Source organism: Barbus barbus (assembly GCF_936440315.1).
Source record: "Barbus barbus genome assembly, chromosome: 2".
In the NCBI taxonomy this organism is placed as follows: Eukaryota; Metazoa; Chordata; class Actinopteri; order Cypriniformes; family Cyprinidae; genus Barbus; species Barbus barbus.
In genome coordinates, this window is record NC_136730.1 from 7,838,125 (window position 1) to 7,862,307 (window position 24,183).

The following is a 24,183-nucleotide window of genomic DNA, read 5'->3' on the forward strand; positions in this document are numbered from 1 at the left end:
TATATTATAATTATAATATATTTTATATTGAACTAAAAATGTCTATACATCTTGCATTACTAGAACTTTTTTTACCCACTGTTTATTGAAGTAGGGAATTTGTTCTAATAGTTTATATATATATATATATATATATAAAGCTGAAAACAATTTGTCTTTACTATTTATCACATAGTATAAACAGGTCATAAATATATAGAGCTGATCTATATAATATGTGAAAATAAAGAGCTCTATTTATATTTTAGGAAGGTGTTCCCTTGCAAGGGGATCATATTTAGGGGTGCTTGGGATCAAAATGTTTGAAAACCCTTACTAGAGTGATCTATATTTCATCTGTTAGCATCTGATGTACATTTCAAACTATGTCCTCAAATTTCAGTTTCAGTTTGACCTGCTACAGAGATACAGCCGTTACTAATAACGTCTGTCTTTCATTGTGCTTTTCCCATTCAATCCATCATTCAGTTCTTTTATTCCAATGGCAAGATCGTTTCTGATCGTCCCTTCTGTGTTAGCACGTAACCACAGGAACCTGTTTTATTGGTGGCCATTTTCGCGTGGGAGCACCGACTACTTTCAGAACCCGTTTGATGCTGTGTTGTAACCGGGGCATGTCTGGATGGCGTTATGGCACACATCTGACATTGCTGCACTTTTCCTGCCTGGAACGCTGGGAACGGGAGCGCTTTTCCAAGTTTGGATTATGGATCAAAGTCAAAATCAGGCGGAGGGAAGGAGAGTGAATCCCACCCCAGCCAGGTGGGGCATAAGCTGAGGTGAAAAGCAACACCCAGCAATGGTGGGGGAGAGGTTAGGAAGCATGGATCTCTTTGAAGTGCTGGTGCATGTCATGGTGAACTTGGTCTTGTTGGAGCTGAACCGTAGCGGATTGATTTGCATGGAGGTGGGGTGAGGGGGCGGGAGAGCAGCAGAGTTATTGGTGACCACCACAAGTGTGTGTGTGTGTGAGAGAGTTGGCCATCTGTGGTAGGATATTACAAGTGTCTCACTTCACCTTTCTCCCCTATTGCCCTCTCGGCCCACCCAGAGACTCTGTTTCAGTGAGGTCCTAGTCAGTAGAGCTCTTTACGTACAAGAAAATACTTTTCTGTCCTGGCTCAAAGTTTTTCTCCAGTGTTAATTTAGCATAATTAAAACACTATTATAGGTTTAATAATACTAAAATACTATTATAGGTTTAATAAATATATTAGATTAGTTTAAAAAATGTTCATAAAGTTTTAGTAATTTTATTATGTAATTTTATTGTACTGTATGCTTTTTCATTTTAATTAATTTTATTTAGTTTAATTAGTTTTATTTATTTTTTTATTATATCTATATAGTTCTCTCTCACTAAGTGTCCACATTCTGAACAGTAAAGGTGTGGTAAAACTCCATGTAAAACTCCTGTTTGCACAAATCTCTATTGGATTGCACATTAAAACCGAAGCGCTAAAATATAATCAACTCGTGGTCATGTCAGTTTTTAATGACATTAAAAAACTGAAAATATTAAACATCTCTAAAATAAGGTGAGTTAAACAGAATTATTGTTTTTTTTTACAAATTTACAGATGACCACAGATACGAAGACAGAAAAGGAGTCTGGTTGTTGAAGGCTCATGTCTCTAGATCATCAATGTCCAGATGTTTTGTGAGAAGAGCTTCTGGAAGGTCCTGACACTGCAGATAGAGAAAAATCACCTGAACCTGTGATGAGAAACAAAAATACACATGTGAAAAATAACGTGAGAGGACGCAGTGCCTCCTTCAGGCTATGACTGGCTCATTACCCTGTCAATGCAATAAGACCCGTCTTTCATATTCTTTTCCTTACTTTGATTGGCTGATTAATCTGTCAATTTGTTAATGCTCACCTCTGATGCTCACAACTGGTCTACAAAATCAAACTGGTATAAATTAATTACTTGCCTGTGATCATCGTGACAAAAATTGAAATAACCAATAGACTGCAAAAAGGTGACTATTAATAATAATATTCAAACAACAATTATAAGTAGGACTGCATGATTAACCAAAATAAAAGTGAAATCAGGATATAGTTTAGTGCATAGATTTAATGTAGATGTAGTGTAGATATAATAAAATAAATACATGCGCTGAGTGTTTCAGAGTGAATGTAAAGAGAAGTGATCAAAAGACAAGCGATATTAAAGCTTGATGGTTTAAAGTCTGAAAAAGAAAGAAATTAAGACAATATATATTACAATATAAATATTATTATTGTAAATTTACTAAATTGGCAATAATTTAATAATTATTAATATATAACTTTTCTTAAATATTAACATTTTATTTTACAGTGGAATATTACAATAATGATATTTCTTATTTTGTTTAATATTTCTTTGTTTTGTTTTATAATAATACTGTCAAGTTAAATTGACATATATAATCACAATTTTTTTTTGTCAAATTGTGCAGCCCTATAAACAAGCTCAGCAAAAAAAAAAATAGCATTTACATTTTCCCCAAATTATGTAGCCTAGCTTACGAAGAATTTTTTTTTTAAAGAAAAATATAAACATGAAATAAAAAAATGCATTAACCTGCTGCTATTTTAATGTAACTTGGCTTTACTAAAGTGTTCATATGAACATAAAAATATTGTATTATTTTATTTTCTTGTTGATTTAAGATAGGCTAAATAGTCCATTATCCCAGAACAAATGGAATTGTAACTTGAACATACATTGGATTAAACAAACAAACAAAAAACACACATTTCATGAGTCCACACCATTGTAGAGAAGATACTGAAATATCCATTGAGTGCAGAAAATTGTTTCACTTCTTCTAAAACAAACCCCAGAAGAGAAAACTGCATGTGTGTGTAAGTGGCCAGGATTCAAGGAAATGTTATCAATGAACTATTTATAACAACACAGTACCACACTGGACACATCAAACATTTATTTTGTTAAAAAAAGAATCAACTCACCTGAACCTCCAATTCTTGAGAAATGTCGACACGAGCCAATAGGGGGCGCAAGAGGCTGGGGCCAAATACTGTGGCCAAATTACTCAGAGACATTTTATTCTCTTCCTTCCTCTCTGCAACACTGAGAAACACAAAAAGAAAGAAGAGGTGTGAGAAGGAGAGGAAAAAATAAAACGTTTTTCTTTTTTATATCCATCAATGCCGAAAGTGATTCCGGTCAGTCAGGGGTGAAACTAAATTAGTGTTTTGACAGTTACGAGTTGAAAGGATGTTGTGTACCGTCTCAGGTGATGTAAGAGGAAGAGCAGAGTGTTGCGGTTTACATCTGGTAGAGCCTGCAGCAGAGTCAGCATGCTGTGGGCCCTGAGATATGGATCGGCAATGTCTGCATAACAGGACAGAGATATAGAGATATGTATTATCATTTTAAATGCTTCAACATCATCATCATGTATAATGTTCTCACGTTGCATGTTTATGCACAGACCTGTGCAACTGTGTGTTCAGGTGTGTAAAGGCCTCACCTAGTGCATCTGCAAGCTCCTTGAATCGCTCAGAGGGAATAAGAGGTAAAGGAAGTTCTCTGAAGTACAGTTTCAGAGTGCCTGATACAGCATTCACATCTACAGTCCTCAGTTTACTCACAGCCTCACGGTAATCTACAGAGAGAGACACACTTTTGAGATAAGTACACTTTTGAGATAAGTGCTGTGAGAATCTGTTGACAATTTCACACACACACACACACACACACACACGTTTGTTTTTGTGAAAAGTGGGGACATCCCATAGGCGTAATGGTTTTTATGCTGTACAAACTGTATGTGCTATTACCCTACACCTAAACTTAGCCCTCACATGAGACTGTGCACTTTTACTTTCTCAAAAAATAAAACCTCACTCTGTATAATTTATAAGCGTTTTGAAAAGTGGGGACATGGGGCAATGTCCTCATAAGTCACCTTGTCCTTGTAATACCTGTGTCATACCTGTGTCATTATACAAATGTATGTCCTCATTTGTCACGAAAACACGCACGCACACACACACACACACACACACACACACACACACACACGCACACATACACACTCACTAGTGTTGAATGCATGTTTTAGAGCTTGTATCTCGGTGCTGGCTCCTGAGATTCTGTAGATCCCCTCTTCTTTCAGACCCCTCCTCTCAATCTCCTCCACACAGGAACGGACAATGTGAGGGACCAGCACACTCTCTTGCCTGTAAACACACAAACATAGACCCAATTAAGCCTTTAAACACTTCTTCTAACTCCGTTTTCATTTTCCTCTTCCTTTTTTGATGACAAAACACCTGTGAGACAGACTTTTGATGAGACAGTGCCGGGCTCCAGGACAGTTTTGAAAACCATTTCAGAGACATGTTTTTAATGTAACTCATATAGGCTAAAACATATTACATGCACGCACAGTTTTAAAGCATGTTGTTTTAATCGCCTTTTTGGTAACTTCATGCCTTAACTGGCCACTACATTGAATGCACGTAGTTTATTATATTATTCTGTGACTGAATAAATGCACTTCTTGTCAAGAAAAAACAGACAGAAACAGCAGTTATGAGTGGGGTGGCCAACCCTAGGCTCCGCCCCTGCGTTAACGCCGTTAAATAATTTTAACACGTTAATCTGAAAAAAATCGCCTGTGTTAACGCCCTAATTTTCACACCACTAATATATATATATATATATATATATATATATATATATATATATATATATATATATATATATATAGTCAGGTCCATAAATATTGGGACATCGACACAATTCTAACATTTTTGGCTCTATACACCACCACAATGGATTTCAAATGAAACGAACAAGATGTGCTTTAACTGCAGACTGTCAGCTTTAATTTGAGGGTATTTACATCCAAATCAGATGAACGGTGTAGGAATTACAACAGTTTGCATATGTGCCTCCCACTTGTTAAGGGATCAAAAGTAATGGGACAGAATAATAATCATAAATCAAACTTTCACTTTTTAATACTTGGTTGCAAATCCTTTGCAGTCAATTACAGCCTGAAGTCTGGAATGCATAGACATCACCAGACGCTGGGTTTCATCCCTGGTGATACTCTGCCAGGCCTCTACTGCAACCGTCTTCAGTTCCTGCTTGTTCTTGGGGCATTTTCCCTTCAGTTTTGTCTTCAGCAAGTGAAATGCATGCTCAATCAGATTCAGGTCAGGTGATTGACTTGGCCATTGCATAACAGTCCACTTTTTTCCCTTCAAAAATTCTTTGGTTGCTTTTGCAGTATGCTTTGGGTCATTGTCCATCTGCACTGTGAAGCGCCGTCCAGTGAGTTCTGAAGCATTTGGCTGAATATGAGCAGATAATATCGCCCGAAACACTTCAGAATTCATCCTGCTGCTTTTGTCAGCAGTCACATCATCAATAAATACAAGAGAACCAGTTCCACTGGCAGCCATACATGCCCACGCCATGACACTACCACCACCATGCTTCACTGATGAGGTGGTATGCTTAGGATCATGAGTAGTTCCTTTCCTTCTTCATACTCTTCTCTTCCCATCACTCTGGTACAAGTTGATCTTGGTCTCATCTGTCCATAGGATGTTGTTCCAGAACTGTGAAGGCTTTTTTAGATGTCGTTTGGCAAACTCTAATCTGGCCTTCCTGCTTTTGAGGCTCACCAATGGTTTACATCTTGTGGTGAACCCTCTGTATTCACTCTGATGAAGTCTTCTCTTGATTGTTGACTTTGACACACATACACCTACCTCCTGGAGAGTGTTCTTGATCTGGCCAACTGTTGTGAAGGGTGTTTTCTTCACCAGGGAAAGAATTCTTCGGTCATCCACCACAGTTGTTTTCCGTGGTCTTCCAGGTCTTTTGGTGTTGCTGAGCTCACCGGTGCGTTCCTTCATTTTAAGAATGTTCCAAACAGTTGTTTTGGTCACGCCTAATGTTTTTGCTATCTCTCTGATGGGTTTGTTTTGTTTTTTCAGCCTAATGATGGCTTGCTTCACTGATAGTGATAGCTCTTTGGATCTCATCTTGACAGTTGACAGCAACAGATTCCAAATGCAAATAGCACACTTGAAATGAACTCTGGACCTTTTATCTGCTCGTTGTAATTGTGATAATGAGGGAATAACACACACCTGGCCATGGAACAGCTGAGAAGCCAATTGTCCCATTACTTTTGGTCCCTTAACAAGTGGGAGGCACATATGCAAACTGTTGTAATTCCTACACCGTTCACATGATTTGGATGTAAATACCCTCAAATTAAAGCTGACAGTCTGCAGTTAAAGCACATCTTGAAATCCATTGTGGTGGTGTATAGAGCCAAAAATTTTAGAATTGTGTCGATGTCCCATGGACCTGACTGTGTATATATATATATATATATATATATATATATATATATACATACACTCACCTAAAGGATTATTAGGAACACCATACTAATACTGTGTTTGACCCCCTTTCGCCTTCAGAACTGCCTTAATTCTATGTGGCATTGATTCAACAAGGTGCTGAAAGCATTCTTTAGAAATGTTGGCCCATATTGATAGGATAGCATCTTGCAGTTGATGGAGATTTGTGGGATGCACATCCAGGGCACGAAGCTCCCGTTCCACCACATCCCAAAGATGCTCTATTGGGTTGAGATCTGGTGACTGTGGGGGCCATTTTAGTACAGTGAACTCATTGTCATATTCAAGAAACCAATTTGAAATGATTCGAGCTTTGTGACATGGTGCATTATCCTGCTGGAAGTAGCCATCAGAGGATGGGTACATGGTGGTCATAAAGGGATGGACATGGTCAGAAACAATGCTCAGGTAGGCCGTGGCATTTAAACGATGCCCAATTGGCACCAAGGGGCCTAAAGTGTGCCAAGAAAACATCCCCCACACCATTACACCACCACCACCAGCCTGCACAGTGGTAACAAGGCATGATGGATCCATGTTCTCATTCTGTTTACGCCAAATTCTGACTCTACCATCTGAATGTCTCAACAGAAATCGAGACTCATCAGACCAGGCAACATTTTTCCAGTCTTCAACCGTCCAATTTTGGTGAGCTTTTGCAAATTGTAGCCTCTTTTTCCTATTTGTAGTGGAGATGAGTGGTACCCGGTGGGGTCTTCTGCTGTTGTAGCCCATCCGCCTCAAAGTTGTGCGTGTTGTGGCTTCACAAATGCTTTGCTGCATACCTCGGTTGTAACGAGTGGTTATTTCAGTCAAAGTTGCTCTTCTATCAGCTTGAATCAGTCGGCCCATTCTCCTCTGACCTCTAGCATCAACAAGGCATTTTCGCCCACAGGACTGCCGCATACTGGATGTTTTTCCCTTTTCACACCATTCTTTGTAAACCCTAGAAATGGTTGTGCGTGAAAATCCCAGTAACTGAGCAGCACCAACAACCATGCCACGCTCAAAATTGCTTAAATCACCTTTCTTTCCCATTCTGACATTCAGTTTGGAGTTCAGGAGATTGTCTTGACCAGGACCACACCCCTAAATGCATTGAAGCAACTGCCATGTGATTGGTTGATTAGATATTTGCATTAATGAGAAATTGAACAGGTGTTCCTAATAATCCTTTAGGTGAGTGTATATACACACACACACACACACGCGCGCACACACAATACTGTTCAAAAGCTTAAGGTTAGCAAGATTTTTTCAAATAAATAAATACTTGGTATTCAAATGGCATTCATACTGTTTTTAAGATTTATTTTTGGCATTTTTATGCATTTATTTAGATAAGACAGGAAGTGGTCAGGGAGCGAAGTCGGAGTGAATTTTTTTTTTTGGATTGTGAACTCACATTGCCACTTGTTCAATCGGCACACAGAACACTGGTTCCTGTACAAGAGGGGTGGTGCTAGGAGGCTCGAGAGGGTGGGGCATGTACTTGATTGACAAGGTCACATCAACTTGGCCCAAAGAACAAGTGACTTTCTTCCACTTCTTAAACATGTTGTCAGTGTCCAGCTGCAAACACAAACATATATGGCTCTATATTAATGCATCACATTAATAACTAAATGTACAGACTGATCTAAAACTGTATAAATTTGTGCAATTATGACTGTTTTACGTGAATCCTAGTTATTTTAAAATTCAGGTTTATTTTCACACAAATAATACCGGTTTAAAATGAAGATGGAGAGATGATGACAAGATGTTTATGTTTGGATAAACAACTAATTTAAAAGGACACAAAATGAAGCAAATGGTATATGAACTCACATTTAATACCGCCCTGCCCACAATGTCATCCTGTGTGCCGTTCTCATACTGAGACACAAATACCAGGAACAGCTGCTGAGCTCCCTCCACTTGAAACACAAGCTCCTATACACAATAACACATAGAGATACATTCAAATCAATTCAGTATATTAAATACAAGGCAGATCACAGAATGCATGATCTAATTTCTAAAAATTCATAATGGCTTTTACCCACTCACCTCGTCCCATTGTGGTGTAACACAGAAGGCTGAAAGGCAGGTTTGTTTTCGCCTGTCATAAAACTCAAAGCCGTCTACCTCCACACACATATATGCACCTGAAAGGTCAAATGAAATAAAGACAAGAAGCTTATTGGAAGATATTGTGCAATCCATACATACTATAGTATTTTAATAAAAAAAATAGATGGGATTTTAGATTTATACATTTTTTTAAAGCTTATTTGGGCACATTGTATTTTCGTGGTGTGTTACTATGGTAACAGTGCTTGATGAAAGCAAAATGTGCTTCATATTTAGAGCAGAATGTATGTGATGAGTTTGTGGGTTTGGTGTGGAAACTTCTATTCTTGTACAGTCAATGTGTGTTTTGTCACTTACTGCTCGGGTTTTGCAGACCACACGCCGATTGAACCATCACATTTAAGCTCCCACATATATGTGCACTTTCATCTGTGAAAGACAATAGAAGAGAGAGTGTTCATTGTGCACAAGTGTGGCTGAGATGATTGTGAGAGCACTATTTACTGAAAGAAAGATACAGAGGAAGCTTTACTGGACTGAACGCAGTGAAGGGGAGGTTGTTGAGTCATTCTGAGTTTGACACAGGAACCAGTAACAGACAGCAGGTCTGGAGGAACCGTCTCGATACCTGTGAAACATACACACACACGTTGGTTTTTGTGGTTTATGGGGACTCTCCATAGGCGTAATGGTTTTTATACTGAACAAACTGTGTGTGCTATTGCCCTACACCAACCCTACACCTAAACTTAGCCCTCACAGGAGACTTTGTGCATTTTTAGATTAAAAAAAAAAACACCATTTAGTATGTTTTTTAAGCCTTTTGAATTACGGGGACATAGGCAGTGTCCTCATAAACCACCTTCATATTGTAATACCTCTGTCATACCCATGTCATTATACAAATTTGTGTCCTCATAAACCACATAAACATGCACATGCATGCACACACACACACACAAATGCATGGGGTTATAATTAGGCAATTAATCATCAGGACAAAGTACAGAGTTAGATGAAGATGCACTCACAGTTTCCACTCTGTTTCTCAATGGCTTCTTTCCACTCAGTCAGGTCATACAAAGAAAACAGTCGGACAGTGTGACTCTGTGGAAGGAAAAATCATTATTGACCAATAACCGGACAGATGTGTAGTTTAAAGGCTTCATGAACTGCAAACATCTTATTTACATATATCTATCAAGCCTATACCTTTAAACCTCAACATTTTTACTTTTTTTCCAAAACGTTCACACAATGCTTTATCCATGTTAATATTTTCAGGTCAAAAATGACAGTTACACGATTTTATATTATTTTATTTAAAATTAATTCATATTTAATTAATTTAATTGATTACTTCATGTTTGCTACCTAATTTCAAATCAGAAATTGACTTAAATTAGAATTTAATATTCATTCTGAATATTCACATTTGTTGTGAAAGGGCTTTTAATCTAGTTATACTTACTGTAGGTCTTTTGTTCACAAGATATTGGTTCCTCTCAAGGCTCATCTAACTAAACAACTTAGGAAGTTTTTTTTCTTGCCACTGTAAACTTTAAGTTCATTTCAACTAATTTAGGGTATTAAAGCTTATTATTTTAATCTGTATGAACTGCTTTGGAACAATATATATTGCTTTAAAAAAAAAATTATATAAAATTTCCCAATTCAATAAAAAAAATGAATGCTTGTTGGATAGAAAGAATGTGCTCGTGTGTTCACGTGTGACACTGTTGTGGTTTTACCTTTCCACTGGTGCTCTGTAGGTCTAAAGTAAAAGCCGGCGTGTTTGTTAGAAGCCAGATCTCACACTCTTCAAGTTTGCGCCTCAAGCGATCAACAGCACGAGGAACTAACACCTTGCCTCCTTTCTATAAAAAACACACAACCATGTTGCTATCTGAAAGGGGACGTCCTACTGACTTTTATTTTTGTGAAAGATTTTTCCTCTTGAAAACATTTTTTCTTTTTTTGGAGATTTAGCTAACATCTGACTTACTGTGTGTTGCTGGAGTTCTTGTTTGAGCTGGTACATTTTGGCTCTGGTTTTACTGATTTTCACTTGGTATTCTGACGAGGGCAGATGCTCAGCTGCCCAGTGCAGCTTCAGGCCAACCAACGGCAAGTACCAGCAAAACCTGTACTGTGCCTGCCTCCTTTATATGAAAACACATATAAGCCTATACATTACATTCACATCCATATCATGCTAATATGTTCAATAAATAAATAAATAAAATACAAATTTTAATGTATACTCTCAGAAAACAAAGTACAAAATTGTGGCCATACTCCTTCAAAAGGTACTACTATATACATTTTTGGTACTACTATGTAATTTTTAAACCACTATGTAACTTTATGGTTCTAATATATACCATTTAGTGGTAAATAAGATACAAAAATGTTTGCCTCAGTGACAGCTTTTTACCTTTTTTTCCAAAAGTATATAAACTATATAACAGATGACCTCAAATAGCAGACCTCCAACTGGACCGCAAGAGATAATGACAATGGTAGCACCATTTTACGTTTCTACAGTTTAAAAATGACCAGTGCTTCAAGACAGCAAAGCTGTTAACTCCACAAGCGCTCAGGGTCATTTATGTTAGTGATCTTTCAGCGCTATAACCTCTAATAATTTTATCTAGATCCAAATGTGCTTTATTCCAGCCCTTTCTGCCCTGTGCGTGTTGCTTCTCACCTCCGCTAAAGTGGCACATTAAAAGCTGCAGATGACAGCGTTATTTTAACAACAGTAGCACTTAAAACAGACACTTTCTCTAAAACACTGCAGAAAACAAGAATGCAGCAAATATAATTAATTTAAAATGTCATGCTAACCGTTCAGATAAACTAGGTTTGTGACAAGACATTTTTTCCATCTACATTTAGCATTAATTTCTTTGTAGAAAAATTCTCAGACACCACTGCTTTGGCTCAATATTTAATATTTACATTTAACATGATTCATTTCTTGGTAGAAAAATTCTCAGACATTACTGCTTTGGCCCAATGTTTTCATCTTGCATTTTCTTTTAGTTTTATTTTGTTTAGGATTTTTTGTTTTACAAAAGTACTTCTGCTGCCCAGATGGAAATTTATAACTATCCCAAAAAAGTATTGTCCGGGCCTCCGCTGGGAAGGAAATATAGAGACCGGACCTTTTGGAACTTTAATTGAATAGCCCTGGTAGTATGATGTCATATGTTCAAGTATCCTGTGATTGGTAGAGACTCACCCTGTACTTGTCAGCCTGGCACATAGCAGCATGTCTGTGTACAGGAAGAGGTGTCTCAGGTTGTGGCCGTTCTCACACGCATCTACCACAAACCCATCACGCATCAGCTGACGTCTCTGTGGACATGAACACACATATATATATATATATATTATGAATAATATTAAATATTAAAGTTTAATAATAAAGTTGAACAAAAATCTGCATGTGAGGAACCATGACACGTGAGGTGGGGAGTACCTCTCCTCTGCTGAGCTTGACAGAACGTTTGCACTGTGACCGTTCATTGACCCCAGACAGGAAGCTGCTGGAGAGACGTAGCGCTTCCTGCAGCATGATGCTGTCGGGGTGATCGGGGGGCGTGTGCTTCCACAAGTCCTGAGGAGGACAGAGAAGAATGTTAATAAATCCATAGGCATGAATGAATATTTATAAATAAATGTAAGATGTGATCTTAAACAGAATCTCACGTGCAACACGAGTGTGGTTTTCATCACTCTGTCTAATGGCTTATACAGGAGAGCTGTGGAGTCCAAAGTATGAATTACTGAATGTTCCCAGTGTAAGATTTACAGAACCTCAAGACACTTTTATCTTCTGAGAAGGACAATACACACACAGTGCATTAACATACAGACATCTGTTTCCACATCCCTCTGAGAGAAAATGCCTCGCTCACATATGCATCAGTTCCATTTCATCCCCTTCCTTCCCCTTATCCATCCTCCCTCCACTTGGTTCACTCAGAATGGTCAATAGTATAATGTTCTACATGAATGCAAGTAATATTTATAGTCAAGTTTGGTATCATTTGAATAGTCTCAAGGTGAGTGGTACAATGGTCTCAATCTTACAAAAGTAGACTAAAAGATAATACAGATCTTAAGAGTTAAGAGATATTTTGATTACTGTAGAGGGTGTGTCATTCCATGCAAATGACCATCTGTCCCAAAAGGTGTTAATTCGGCTTGATCAATACAAATTCAAGTTGTTAGTTCCTGTCTCCATTTCAGGGGATGTTTTGTCTTAGACTGAGTACTTGCAAGAAGATCAGGGCCTTCTGTAGCCGGAATGAGCCCGTGGCATGAAGTATGAGGCGCCACGTAGGATAATCAAACTTCGCTTATCAATACATATATAAAACACGTGCATATACAACTATAAATTACTCACATATACATGTGTACTATTGGATGTTCAATATATGAAATACACGTGCACACTAATATGAAATCCATACCAATACATATTATGTTAGTAATGAATGCATATACACTTGTGAATAACTTGCGTATACATATAAACTTGACGCATGCATATACACCTATAGACACTCGCACATACATATAAACACGATCCATGCATACACACCCACAACAAGACACGCACATACATATAAACGCGCTGCACGCAGACACACCTATACATACTCGCATATACATATAAACTTGATCCATGCATATACACCTATAAAGCAGGCTTTCCTGTAGTTCAAATAGTGGAGCATGGCACTAGCAACGCCAAGGTCATGGGTTCGATTCCCAGGGAAAGCAAGAGCTGATAAAATTTAAAAACTGTAACTTGAATGCAATGTAAGTCGTCTGCTAAATGCATAAAATGTAAATGTAAAATGTAAATGTAAAGCACTCACACAAACATACAAAATACAATTCACAGACGTATACAATTCTGATAAGAAAGACGCATGCTTTAGTTGTGTATATATGTATATGCAAGTGATTTCATATGTGGATGTGCGTGAACTTTTCAGTGCAAACGGAAGGCATTTCAGTGTAAAAGGAAGCAGCGGCACTTCCGGCGGGACATTTGAAAATGCTTAAAGTGCATATTGCAGGTTAAATTTTTTTTTCAAATGAATATATAACCTTGTATGAAAATACCACATGAACCGTTAATGCAGGATTTGAAAATGTTTTACAAGACGCGAGGGCACAAATTTAAATAAAAAAGTGAGGCTTTCCTTGACAGTTCTCAAAAACCGCTTTTTTTCAACATCGCGTCATATTACGTCACATAAGGGAGTCGTGTGCCGCACTCTGCTTTGAGCGCGCGCGAGTCAGTGTGTTTTCGGTAGTTATTTTTATTTCAATTTATCATTGTCATGGTAAATTATTGTGTTTGTGGAGGTTGCACAAACTCCAGCCTGTCAGGACATCGAGTCCACAGGTTTCCTAACAAGAAATAGGACGGTATCTTCTGGGCCTCGGTTGCGTTAGTGCAGGTGAAGAGACTGGACTTCACTAATGCATCTGCTTCAAACACCACGGTGGTGTGTACTTAACAGATGTGATGGAGGCCAAGTGGAAAAGCATGGTCAGCAGTGAACGAGATCTAAACTTGTGTTTTCCTGCGCGACTTTGACCGAGCAATGACACCGAGCACACACTTAAGTATCGTTTTTATCTTCCCTCACACTTTCCTATCCTCGATCCTTCCACGTCTATCATGTGTTTCCAAACCATTCCGGTTCTCTTTCAACCTCGCTCTAAAAACACACGCAGAAGGCTACGTAACCCTGCTAACCTGCGCCCTATCTCTACATCTTCCACTGTACCTCTTTCTTTCTCTGTGGGTCTTTGGAATCGCCAGTCAGCGGTCAACAAAGCCAACTTCATTTCTGCTTTTTCCTTACATTCCACACTCAGCATCCTGGGCTTGACTGAGACCTGGATTCGTCCAGAAGACTCAGCAACCCCAGCTGCTCTCTCTCACAATTTCTCTTTCCATGACCAAACTCAGAGTGGCAGAGAGAAAATGGCGCAAATCAAACGATCCGTCGGACCTGAGTAGGTATCAGTCTTTGCTTTCATCTTTCTCTACTGAAGTCCACACTGCCAAATCTTCACATTTCCACAACAAGATCAACAGCGCTCGAGACATGCGTAATCTCTTCAGAACATTTAATTCTCTCCTCTATCCCCCTCCTCCACCTCCCACCACTTCAATAACCGCTGACGACTTTGCCTCTTTTTTTACAGACAAAACTGGAACAATCAGTAACATCCACTGCTCTAACTCCCATCTTCTCCTTCTGTCCCCTCACCGAGGCAGAAGTATCCAAACTTCTCCTCTCCAGCCATCCTACAACATGTCCTCTCGACCCAATCCCCTCACACCTTCTCCAAACAATCTCTCCCACACTCTTACTGGCACTCACACACATTATCAACACATCTCTCCTCACAGGCATCTTCCCCACAGCAGGCTCGGGTAACGCCACTGCTCAAAAAAACCTACATTAAACACTTCTCTTTTAGAAAACTACAGACCTGTCTCTCTCCTTCCATTCGTAGGGAAAACACTCAAATGAGTTGTCTTCAACCAGCTCTCACGGTTTCTTTCACAGTACAACAAAATGGATGCTAAACAGTCAGGTTTCAGGAGTGGGCATTCAACAGAGACTGCGCTACTCTAAGTCACTGAAGCCCTGTGAATTGCAAAGGCCGATTCCAAATCATCAGTCCTCATTCTGCTAGATCTTTCTGCTGCTTTTGACACTGTCAATCATCAGATTCTCCTGTCTACCCTCTCATCACTGGGCAACACTGGGATTCCACTTGGCTGGTTTGAATCCTATCTCACCGGTAGATCTTTCAGGGTGGCCTGGGGAGGGGAGGTATCCAAACCCCATCAACTGGTCACTGGAGTTCCTCAGGGATCGGTTCTTGGAACCCTCCTCTTCTCCACATACACTACATCACTGGGTCCCATCATACATGCACATGGCTTCTCCTATCACTGCTACGCCGATGACACACAGCTCTATCTCTCTTTTCAACCAGATGACTCTACGGTAGCTGCACGGATCTCAGGCTGCCTGGCGGACATCTCGGCATGGATGAAAGAACATCACCTACAGCTCAACCTGGCAAAGACGGAGCTTCTTGTCTTCCCTGCCACTCTGACTCTACAGCATGACTTCACGATTCAGTTAGGCTCATCAATGATTACTCCATCAACTTCGGTCAGAAATCTTGGTGTGATCTTTGATGACCAGCTGACCTTCAAAGAGCACATTGCAAAGACTGCTCGATCCTGCAGGTTTGCACTACAAAACATCAAAAAGATCAGGCCCTTTCTTACAAAACATGCTGCACAACTTCTTGTCCAGGCCCTTGTCGTTTCTAGACTGGACTACTGCAATGCTCTTCTGGCTGGTCTGCCATCAAACACAATCAAACCTCTACAAATGATTCAGAATGCAGCGGCACGGCTGATCTTCAACGAGCCCAAAAGAGCGCATGTTACACCTCTCTTTATCTCCTTGCACAGGCTACCAGTGGCAGCTCGCATCAAGTTCAAGTCACTGATGCTTTCATACAGAACGACCACAGACTCAGCACCCTCCTACTTCCACTCACTATTACGAACCTACATCCCCTCCAGAAGTCTGAGATCTGCTAGTGAGCGACGCCTTGTGGTACCATCACAGAGAGCCTCAAAATCACTCTCCAGAACATTCTCGTTCACCATTCCTGGCTGGTGGAATAATCTTCCCACCCCTATCCGAAATGCTGGATCCCTGTCAATCTTCAAGCAACAACTGAAAACTCATCTCTTTCGGCAGTACTTGACTTCATCCTAAACTCAAAAAAAGTTCCCCTTTATCTTTCTCTCCCTCCCTTACTAGCTTGTACTTATTTGAACAATGACTGAGACTGTTACGAGCACTTCCTCTGTCTTATTGCCTCTTCAAGATAAATCGCTTTTTGTATTCCCCAATTGTAAGTCACTTTGGATAAAAGCGTCTGCCAAATGACTAAATGTAAATGTAAATGTGTTTGGTTCTCCCAGCATATGCCATCTGAGAGAGGAATACTGCAGGTCACCACAGGCTCCACGAGAACACAGCACTGTCATGTCCACTACACCTGCTCCTCTCTCCAGATCCCTCCAGTCAGAGGATCAACACAATGAGTCTGTTGGTGTATATCTAGCACAGCCTTCACGATATAACACACTTTAACAACACATTAGTGTGATACCCAGACTGAAAGATTGTTAAATGTTTTTAAATGGGTCAGACGGTATTTCTTTTGGTAGTATATGTTTGGTACATCTACATATATATACATATATATATATATATATATATATATATATATATGTATATGTATATTAACAGTTGAAATGTTGTGCTTTGAGTTGGGTATTAACAGTGCTATAAATTAATATTTAAGATTTAGTGCTGTATAAATAAAACTGAATTGAATTAACCATAAATGCAGATCTGCTTGATTGTGATTTTATTTTTTATTGATTGTCAACAAAATGGGGCCATTCAACCTTTATAAAGTCCTCCTTCCTCTGTAAATATCTTCTAATGGCTGACACAACACATGCACCATAGGCCCAGCGGACAACTTGTCTGTATGCTATCATTATTGATTGTGTTATACCAATGGCATCAAAAAGTGTTTCTTATAGGTAGTCATGACCTAAATAGAGTTAACTTGTAATTGAGAATCAAAATTATTCAGACTGTTTTAATATTAAAATCTTTAACAATGTATTTATACATGTATACAAGTATTTAGCTTAGAGTAATAAATTATTTCTGCCCTAAAATGTGTCTGCTGGCCTGGGGAGGTCTATGCTTTCCGCGCATTTCCCACACAAGCACCTATGAATAAAAAACGTGTTTATCTCTCTCTCCTGCGGTGATAAGAAACCACTATCACGTAACGTTAGTGTCGGATATTAATGAGTGTGACACGACTGATCAACGCTTATTAGTTTCTAATAAGCAAATTTCCAGATGCCGGGACATTTTAAAATGCTGTGGCTTTATGCATTAAAATGGTATTTAAAAAAAAAACCGCAATAAACACATTATTAATAAACCATGCTATACTGTACATAGTTTGATTTTTATTCATGTGTATATGGTCGTCGGAACCATTGTATGTGGGTGGGACAGGACCTATCCACTTTTGATGACCAATGATATTGGACCCACCCACTCTTATTCAGCGAATATGTCTGTGCACTTTTCAGAGCGCCGTCAACTCTATTGCACTTTGCTCATTCAGAGTCCATATAAATGAAACTCCATTCTGTGTTTTCACTAGTTACTCGCTCCTGCAACACAGCAAAGTAAAGCATCTGAGCTCAGATACACCTAATCCTACCCTATACTTTATTTAAACTGTCAAAAAAAGACTAATAAGAATAAATAATTGACATGCATGAGCATGTTTTCTCATGGTGTATTGTTGAGCTATGAGTTCCTCGATGATTATTTGTGTCCTTTTTGGGGGGGGGGGGGGGGGGGGGGCTCGCTGAAGGTGGCAACCCTAACATAGTTTGAATAATTATCGGGGGCTAGATAAATAATACTAGCATAAGCTCTGATTATTGTCTGAGTTTTATTCAAGTTCTACGTAGTTATTTTAACTATCAGGGCTAGATAAAAAATACTACTGAAATATTACCATATTTAGTACTAGCATTATTATTATTATCTCAGCTTTACGTAGTTGTACGTAGTTATATAACTATTGGGGGCTAGACAAAAAGTACTAGCATAAGCTAAAAGTTGTTATATAGGTGACTGTTGGGGGCTAAACAGAACCACTATTTAAAACATGACAAGCATGGGGCGGCCTATTAAATAGTTAGTCATAACCTCTGACTACTGATCAGACTGGAGGGTTTGTGACCATGGGGTCCAGTAAAACAGCTGACGTGAGACACCCTGAGCGACATAAATTCCTAATGAATGAGTAAATATAAAGTATAGAGTTAACTACAATAAATGTCATAATAATAACAATTAGAGATGAACAAACAATCAACTGGCATTTCAATTTAAATTTGGGGTCATAATAAAATGGATTCAGATTAGAATTTAACTTAAATGTATTAACTTTGCTCACTGAAAAGACAGAACACACAAGAAACCTTCAGCCACCATTGGATACCTTCCTTGGGCCAAGCATGTGGACCATACAACAGTGTTTAAAGATTCATTCAAAACCATACAGGGAACCAAAAAATGAACTGTTTACCTTCAAAGGTGTATTTAGTTTTGATATTGTCTGACCCTTTGGATGACATCATACTCTATAAAGATAACAAGAGACAAAGGTTTTTGTGTAGTTCCCCTAATAAAGATAATAAAGATAACAAAAAGGTAAAAATATAAGACCTCTGCAAGTGTCCTAAAACGCTGGTCTGACTGCATACACTTCTGCACGATCTCCACTGCATTCTCATAGTTGTCAATGAAGCCCCGATACACTCCTAACTGGTTGACCTGCAAAATGACATCAAGCAATTATAAAATATACTAGGAAATGAATATATATGTGCTATATTGTTTTTTGTTTTTTTTGTGAACGTGAAGATTTCAATGAACTGATGCAACATTGTGTCAATTGCTTCATATTACACCAAATATTACGTCAAGAAGGAATAAGCCATATTTAATTATCATCACTGCTTTCTGCTGATGATCAGTTTTATGGCATTACCAGCAACATGCCTGCATACAAAACAACTCACAAACTTATGAAACAGATCTCCCACGCATAAATGATGCTCCCTGTGGCAAAGCTGCATCATTGGGTCCATCACTTCATCAGGTTGCAGTTTGGCCCGAAGGCTTGTGTGAAAGTCCTTGTGCAGATCTCGGAGTTCAGGGATTTGATAAAACACAGTCTGAACCTGCTCAATGGACAACACGGGTTGAGAGGTTCCTGCTGCTGCCTTCAAAGCTTTCATCGGCTGCAGAGGAGGAGACATTATAGAGAGAAAATGGACAAATATCAAAGAATGAAAGTAAGATTGGGAACTGAAATGAAACTCAGGCTGAAAATAGCTGATGCAACTGAAAAAAAACTTTATAAATACATCACAGAATGAACACAAAGCATCTTCATGGGTAAATGCCGGACACAATTCCTGTGAGGAAGTGGTTGCAAAACATGACACTTTTCATGCATTCTGTACTTCAACATTATGTTGCATGTCATCCTGGACTTTTTGGAAACTCTCTAGTTTAATGATAACCACTAATGGTCTGACTAGAAAGGGAAGCAATACTTCACTATGAGAAACAGAAGTTGACCTACAGGAAGTGACAAATGTGAAGACGGTTCGATTTAAATAACGTGTATCGTAAAACTGGTCGAGAATCATAAAAAAGAACTGCTGAAGGATGTTTTGAGATTGAGACGAAACCCTAATTAGGGATGGAACAGAAAAACAAGTGTTTGCAAACAAAGTAAAAATAAATTGCAACCAACACCATAAATGGCATCGTAGTGAGGCTTTTGGTTTTTAATGAAGGAAGCCGTTTATATGCAGGCTCAGACATAACATTTATCTTTCTATGATATCTTTTGTTTAACCACAGTTGTTTTTACTTCATAACTTGCGATTTAGAAAGTCTGTAATGCAAGAGCCTTCTGATACCGTGCTGAGAAAGTGCTTAGGTCAGCAAATATTATTAATAAACGTCCGCTGAGAAAGTCCTGTTTGAAAGTCATATTACCGTGAGAAGCGTCTCAAGCTCTGACAGGTAGATCTCCTCACTGATCAGAACCCCTTTCAGAACCACTTTTCTCTTCTGAAGCAGGTCATCTGGGCTCTCGGTTGTCTGTAAAAACATTACAACATTGTCTGAATATAACTGAATGGTGACCGTGCTGAAGATTCACACTACACAAATAATCCAGCACTGAGAATAAAATCTGAGCAACTAACTAGGAGATAACATCTGAATCGTTCTTAATCTTGTAATGCTGATATACCCCAGCGACAGTAGCAATAACAGCATACTGGCAAGAACTCACTGATATATCATTCAGATCAGATTTGTATTAAATACTCATTTTCTGTAAGCATTCTGTGCACTGCAGTCTTACTGGAGTGGATGGCAAACATGGATCAGTTTGCAAAGAGCTGTGAGGAACCCACTCCTCAGCGAACACATCCTGTAGTAAATCAGAATCCATAGTCTCATCTTCAGTTACTGTCAGAAAAACATAACACAATATATAGAACTGCATAAGAAAGTATTAGATGACCATTGGCAGTTCAAAACTAATTACTGGTTATTAAATGAATAACTTTGAAGAAGTAAACAAACCAGGCAAATATTTTAAGGAAATGTGAATTTGGGTTGAACGGTCTCACCGGACGAGATGCCATAGGCCTTCAGATAGTCCACTGCTTCTGTGTAGATCTCCATCAGCAGCCGAGAGCTGTACAGAGTCACAACGTGCAGCTCTACAGTTGTGAAGTGTCTGTGAAGTGAATCCTCTCGCTTTCACACTGACTGTTGTTTGTGGTTACCAAGCTCATGTTCTTCCTGCTTCTCAGTGCAATAAGATATAGGCGGGGGAAGTAAGATGTTCATTAAAAAAGAAAAATAGTCACATTCACAATGACAGTTAAGACAGGAAGAAGTAATGTCGGCTCATTTGCTTTGAAAAAGGGAACAATGGTAATCTAATATCCAAGCACCCTGGGCAATTGATGAAACAATCATCCTGACAACAATCAGAATTTAAATATAGTATATACAAACATATTTAAATACATTTAAAGATATTTATTAGACAAAGCGGTATATATATATATATATATATATATATATATATATATATATATATATATATATATATATATACATATACAGTCATGGCCAAAAATATCGGCATCCTTGGTAAATATGATCAAAGGCGGCTGTGAAAATTAATCTGCATTGTTAATCCTTTTGATCTTTTATTTTAAAAATTCACAAAAATCTAACCTTTCATGGGGGTAAATATCATTATAAAATAAATGTTTTTCTCAAATACATGCTGGACACAAATTCTTATGAATAAAATATTTCTGAAGTATATTCCCATTCATATTCACAATTTTGAGCACTCCAGGGTGATTATGAACATGAAATCATCCAACCATGGCTTCCTGTTTCACAGAAATATAAATAGGAGGGAAAACAAAGCCCAAATTCCCTTAATCATCCATCACAATGAGAAAAACCAAAGAATATATTTCTGATGTGCAGCAAAAAATAATTGAGCTTCACAAATTAGTGAAGTGGCTTTAAGAAAAGAGCTAGACCAGTGAAAATCCCCATTTCCACCATCAGGGCAATAATTAAGAATTTCTAATCAACATAAAATGATACCAATCTGCCTGGAAGAGGAAGTGTGTCTATATCGTCCTAATGCACGGTGAGAAGGAGAGTTTGAGTGGCTAAAGACTCTCCAAGGACCACAGCTGGAGAATTGCAAAAAAATGGTCAAACAGCACCTACATCACCACATGTTATTTGGGAGGGCTTCAAGAAAAATTATCCTAGCTCATCCAAAAACAAACTCCAGCATATTCAGTTATCAGACACGACTGGAACTTCAAATGGGACTGGCTTCTATGGTCAGATGAAACAAAAAAATGAGCTTTTTAGCAGCAAACACTCAAGATGGGTTTGGTGAACACAGGGATAAAAAGTACCCCATGTGTACAATGAAATATACTGCTGTATTTTTTATGTTGTGGCCCTATATTTCTGCTGGAGGTCCTGGACATCTTGTTTAGACACATGGCATCATGGATCAAATACCAACAGATAAAAAATTAATAAGTGACTGACTCTGTTAGAAATCTTATAATGGACTATGTTTGGATCTTCCAACTGGACAATAATCCAAACACAAACCTCAAAAACAACACAAAAATGGGTCACTGAGCACAAAACCAAGCTTCTGCTGGCCATTCCAGTCCTCTGACCTGAACCCTGTAGAAAATGAGTGAGCTGAACTGAAGAGAAGAAGCACCATCATGGAGCTGGGAATCTGAAGGATCTGGAGTGATTCTGGATGAAAGAATGGTCTCTGATCTCTTGTCAGGTGTTCTCTAACCTCATCAGGCATTATAGGAGAAGATTTAGAGCTGTTAAACTGACAAATGGAGGTTTCAAAAAGTATTGAATAAAAGGGTGCCGTTAATTGTGGCCAATGTGTATTAGAGAAAAAAATTATTTCGTAATGATATTTCCCCCCATTTTAAATTAATTTAAAGGTAAGATTTTTGTGATTTTTTAAATAAAAGATCAAAAGGATTAACAGTGCAGATTAATTTTCACAGTCTTCTTTGATCATATTTACCAAGGGTGCTGATATTTTTGTCCATGACTGTATATATATATATATATATATATATATATATATATATATATATATATATATATATATATATAATAAAATAAAAATTAATAACATTTTACATGTCATATGTGTGTGGTGTGTGTGTATGTAATTTATTCCTGTGATGACAAAGCTAATTATCAGCAACAATCAGTCCAGTCTCACACGACCCTTTAGAAAACATTTTAATATGCTGATTTGGTGCTCAATAAACATTTATTATTATTGTCTATGTTGACAAATAATATTTAATGAAACTATTTTTATAATACTTAATATATTTGTAAAAACTTAGATTTATAGATTTTTCAGGGTTTTTTGATGAATAGGAATAAAAGAACAAAACAACATTTTGCTGCATAAAGGTATTCATTTCAAAATAAATAAATAAATCTTTACTAAACTTCTGAAAATATAGTGTGTCCGTTTACAAGCAACAACAACTACGTAAATCAAAGGTATTATTATTATTTTTTTAAAGCAAAGAGAGGAAGGTTTATATTTTAATCTCACTAGCAGGAGCCCGTTTCATAAACAAGTTTACCAAATAAGCCAGGCTTATTTCAGTTAGTCTGATTTATTTTGAACCAAATCAACTGACAATAAGTCAGACTAACTGAAATAAACCTGTCTTATTTGGTAAACTTGTTTTATGAAACAAGCCCAAGGACATGTCCATAATTCTTGTTCCAAAAAAGTTTGTATACTGTGGAGTTCACTCACAGTTTAACACTGCCACCTACTGATCGAGAAACACTGAAAGGACCATCGCACAAAAAACAGTTTGAAGCACATTTAAGAAATCGGTAAATCAGAAACCAGAAGGCCCTATATATTGAAATGTTCATGTGAGTCAACTCACCTACCGAGATTCTTCATAATCTGCACACCGTGAAGCCTCTGTGCCCAGTTGTAACAAGAAAATCCTTGGTTGAACGTTGTAGCCATTGTACGGGTTTGTTGCGTCAGCTTCCCCTCAGCACATTCAGCTGTGTTTCTCAGAAAAGTCCCGGAGGGGGCGCTGTACTACAGCATATAGTGAGCATATTATCACAATTGTTTTGTTTTGTTTGCTTTTTGGGATCATATAGAGCTTTTCGACCCAGGAATTGTGATGCTTAAGATACTGGACTTCCTCAATCCATTGGCCTTGCAGCTTCAGTCTTGCAGTCTAACTGGTCTGAGTTGAAGTATCGGTTTTAATTAAAGTAGGCCTATATAAGTAATAAGTTCTACAAAATGAAAATTAATTTATAGTTTAT

At 38.1% G+C, this 24,183-nt stretch overlaps 1 protein-coding gene across 1 annotated transcript; it reads right to left on the reverse strand.

Annotated features, from left to right (window-relative positions):
• Positions 1 to 1,475: 1,475 nt before the first annotated feature.
• LOC306884998 (active breakpoint cluster region-related protein-like) lies at positions 1,476 to 21,149 on the reverse strand. Its single transcript, XM_079441304.1, has 22 exons — positions 20,898 to 21,149; positions 20,627 to 20,733; positions 20,254 to 20,358; positions 19,263 to 19,484; positions 18,907 to 19,014; positions 18,767 to 18,821; positions 12,206 to 12,258; positions 11,976 to 12,113; positions 11,736 to 11,851; positions 10,494 to 10,650; positions 10,240 to 10,365; positions 9,520 to 9,595; positions 9,021 to 9,116; positions 8,846 to 8,917; positions 8,465 to 8,562; positions 8,243 to 8,347; positions 7,818 to 7,984; positions 4,065 to 4,204; positions 3,493 to 3,627; positions 3,248 to 3,353; positions 2,969 to 3,089; positions 1,476 to 1,716 (listed from the first exon to the last, which is right to left on the reverse strand). Exons 1-22 carry the CDS (start codon positions 20,950 to 20,952, stop codon positions 1,627 to 1,629), a joined length of 2,448 nt encoding a protein of 815 aa, XP_079297430.1. The 5' UTR covers positions 20,953 to 21,149; the 3' UTR covers positions 1,476 to 1,626.
• Positions 21,150 to 24,183: the final 3,034 nt, after the last annotated feature.

Coding starts and splice junctions, on each gene's coding strand:
- LOC306884998 (XM_079441304.1), bottom strand. CDS start 20,952: ATGGAGATCTACACAGAAGCAGTGGACTATCTGAAGGCCTATGGCATC. Junction 10,366..10,493: donor AAGAACTCCAGCAACACACA/GTAAGTCAGATG, acceptor TGTTTTTTATAG/AAAGGAGGCAAGGTGTTAGT. Junction 8,348..8,464: donor TTACACCACAATGGGACGAG/GTGAGTGGGTAA, acceptor TATTGTGTATAG/GAGCTTGTGTTTCAAGTGGA.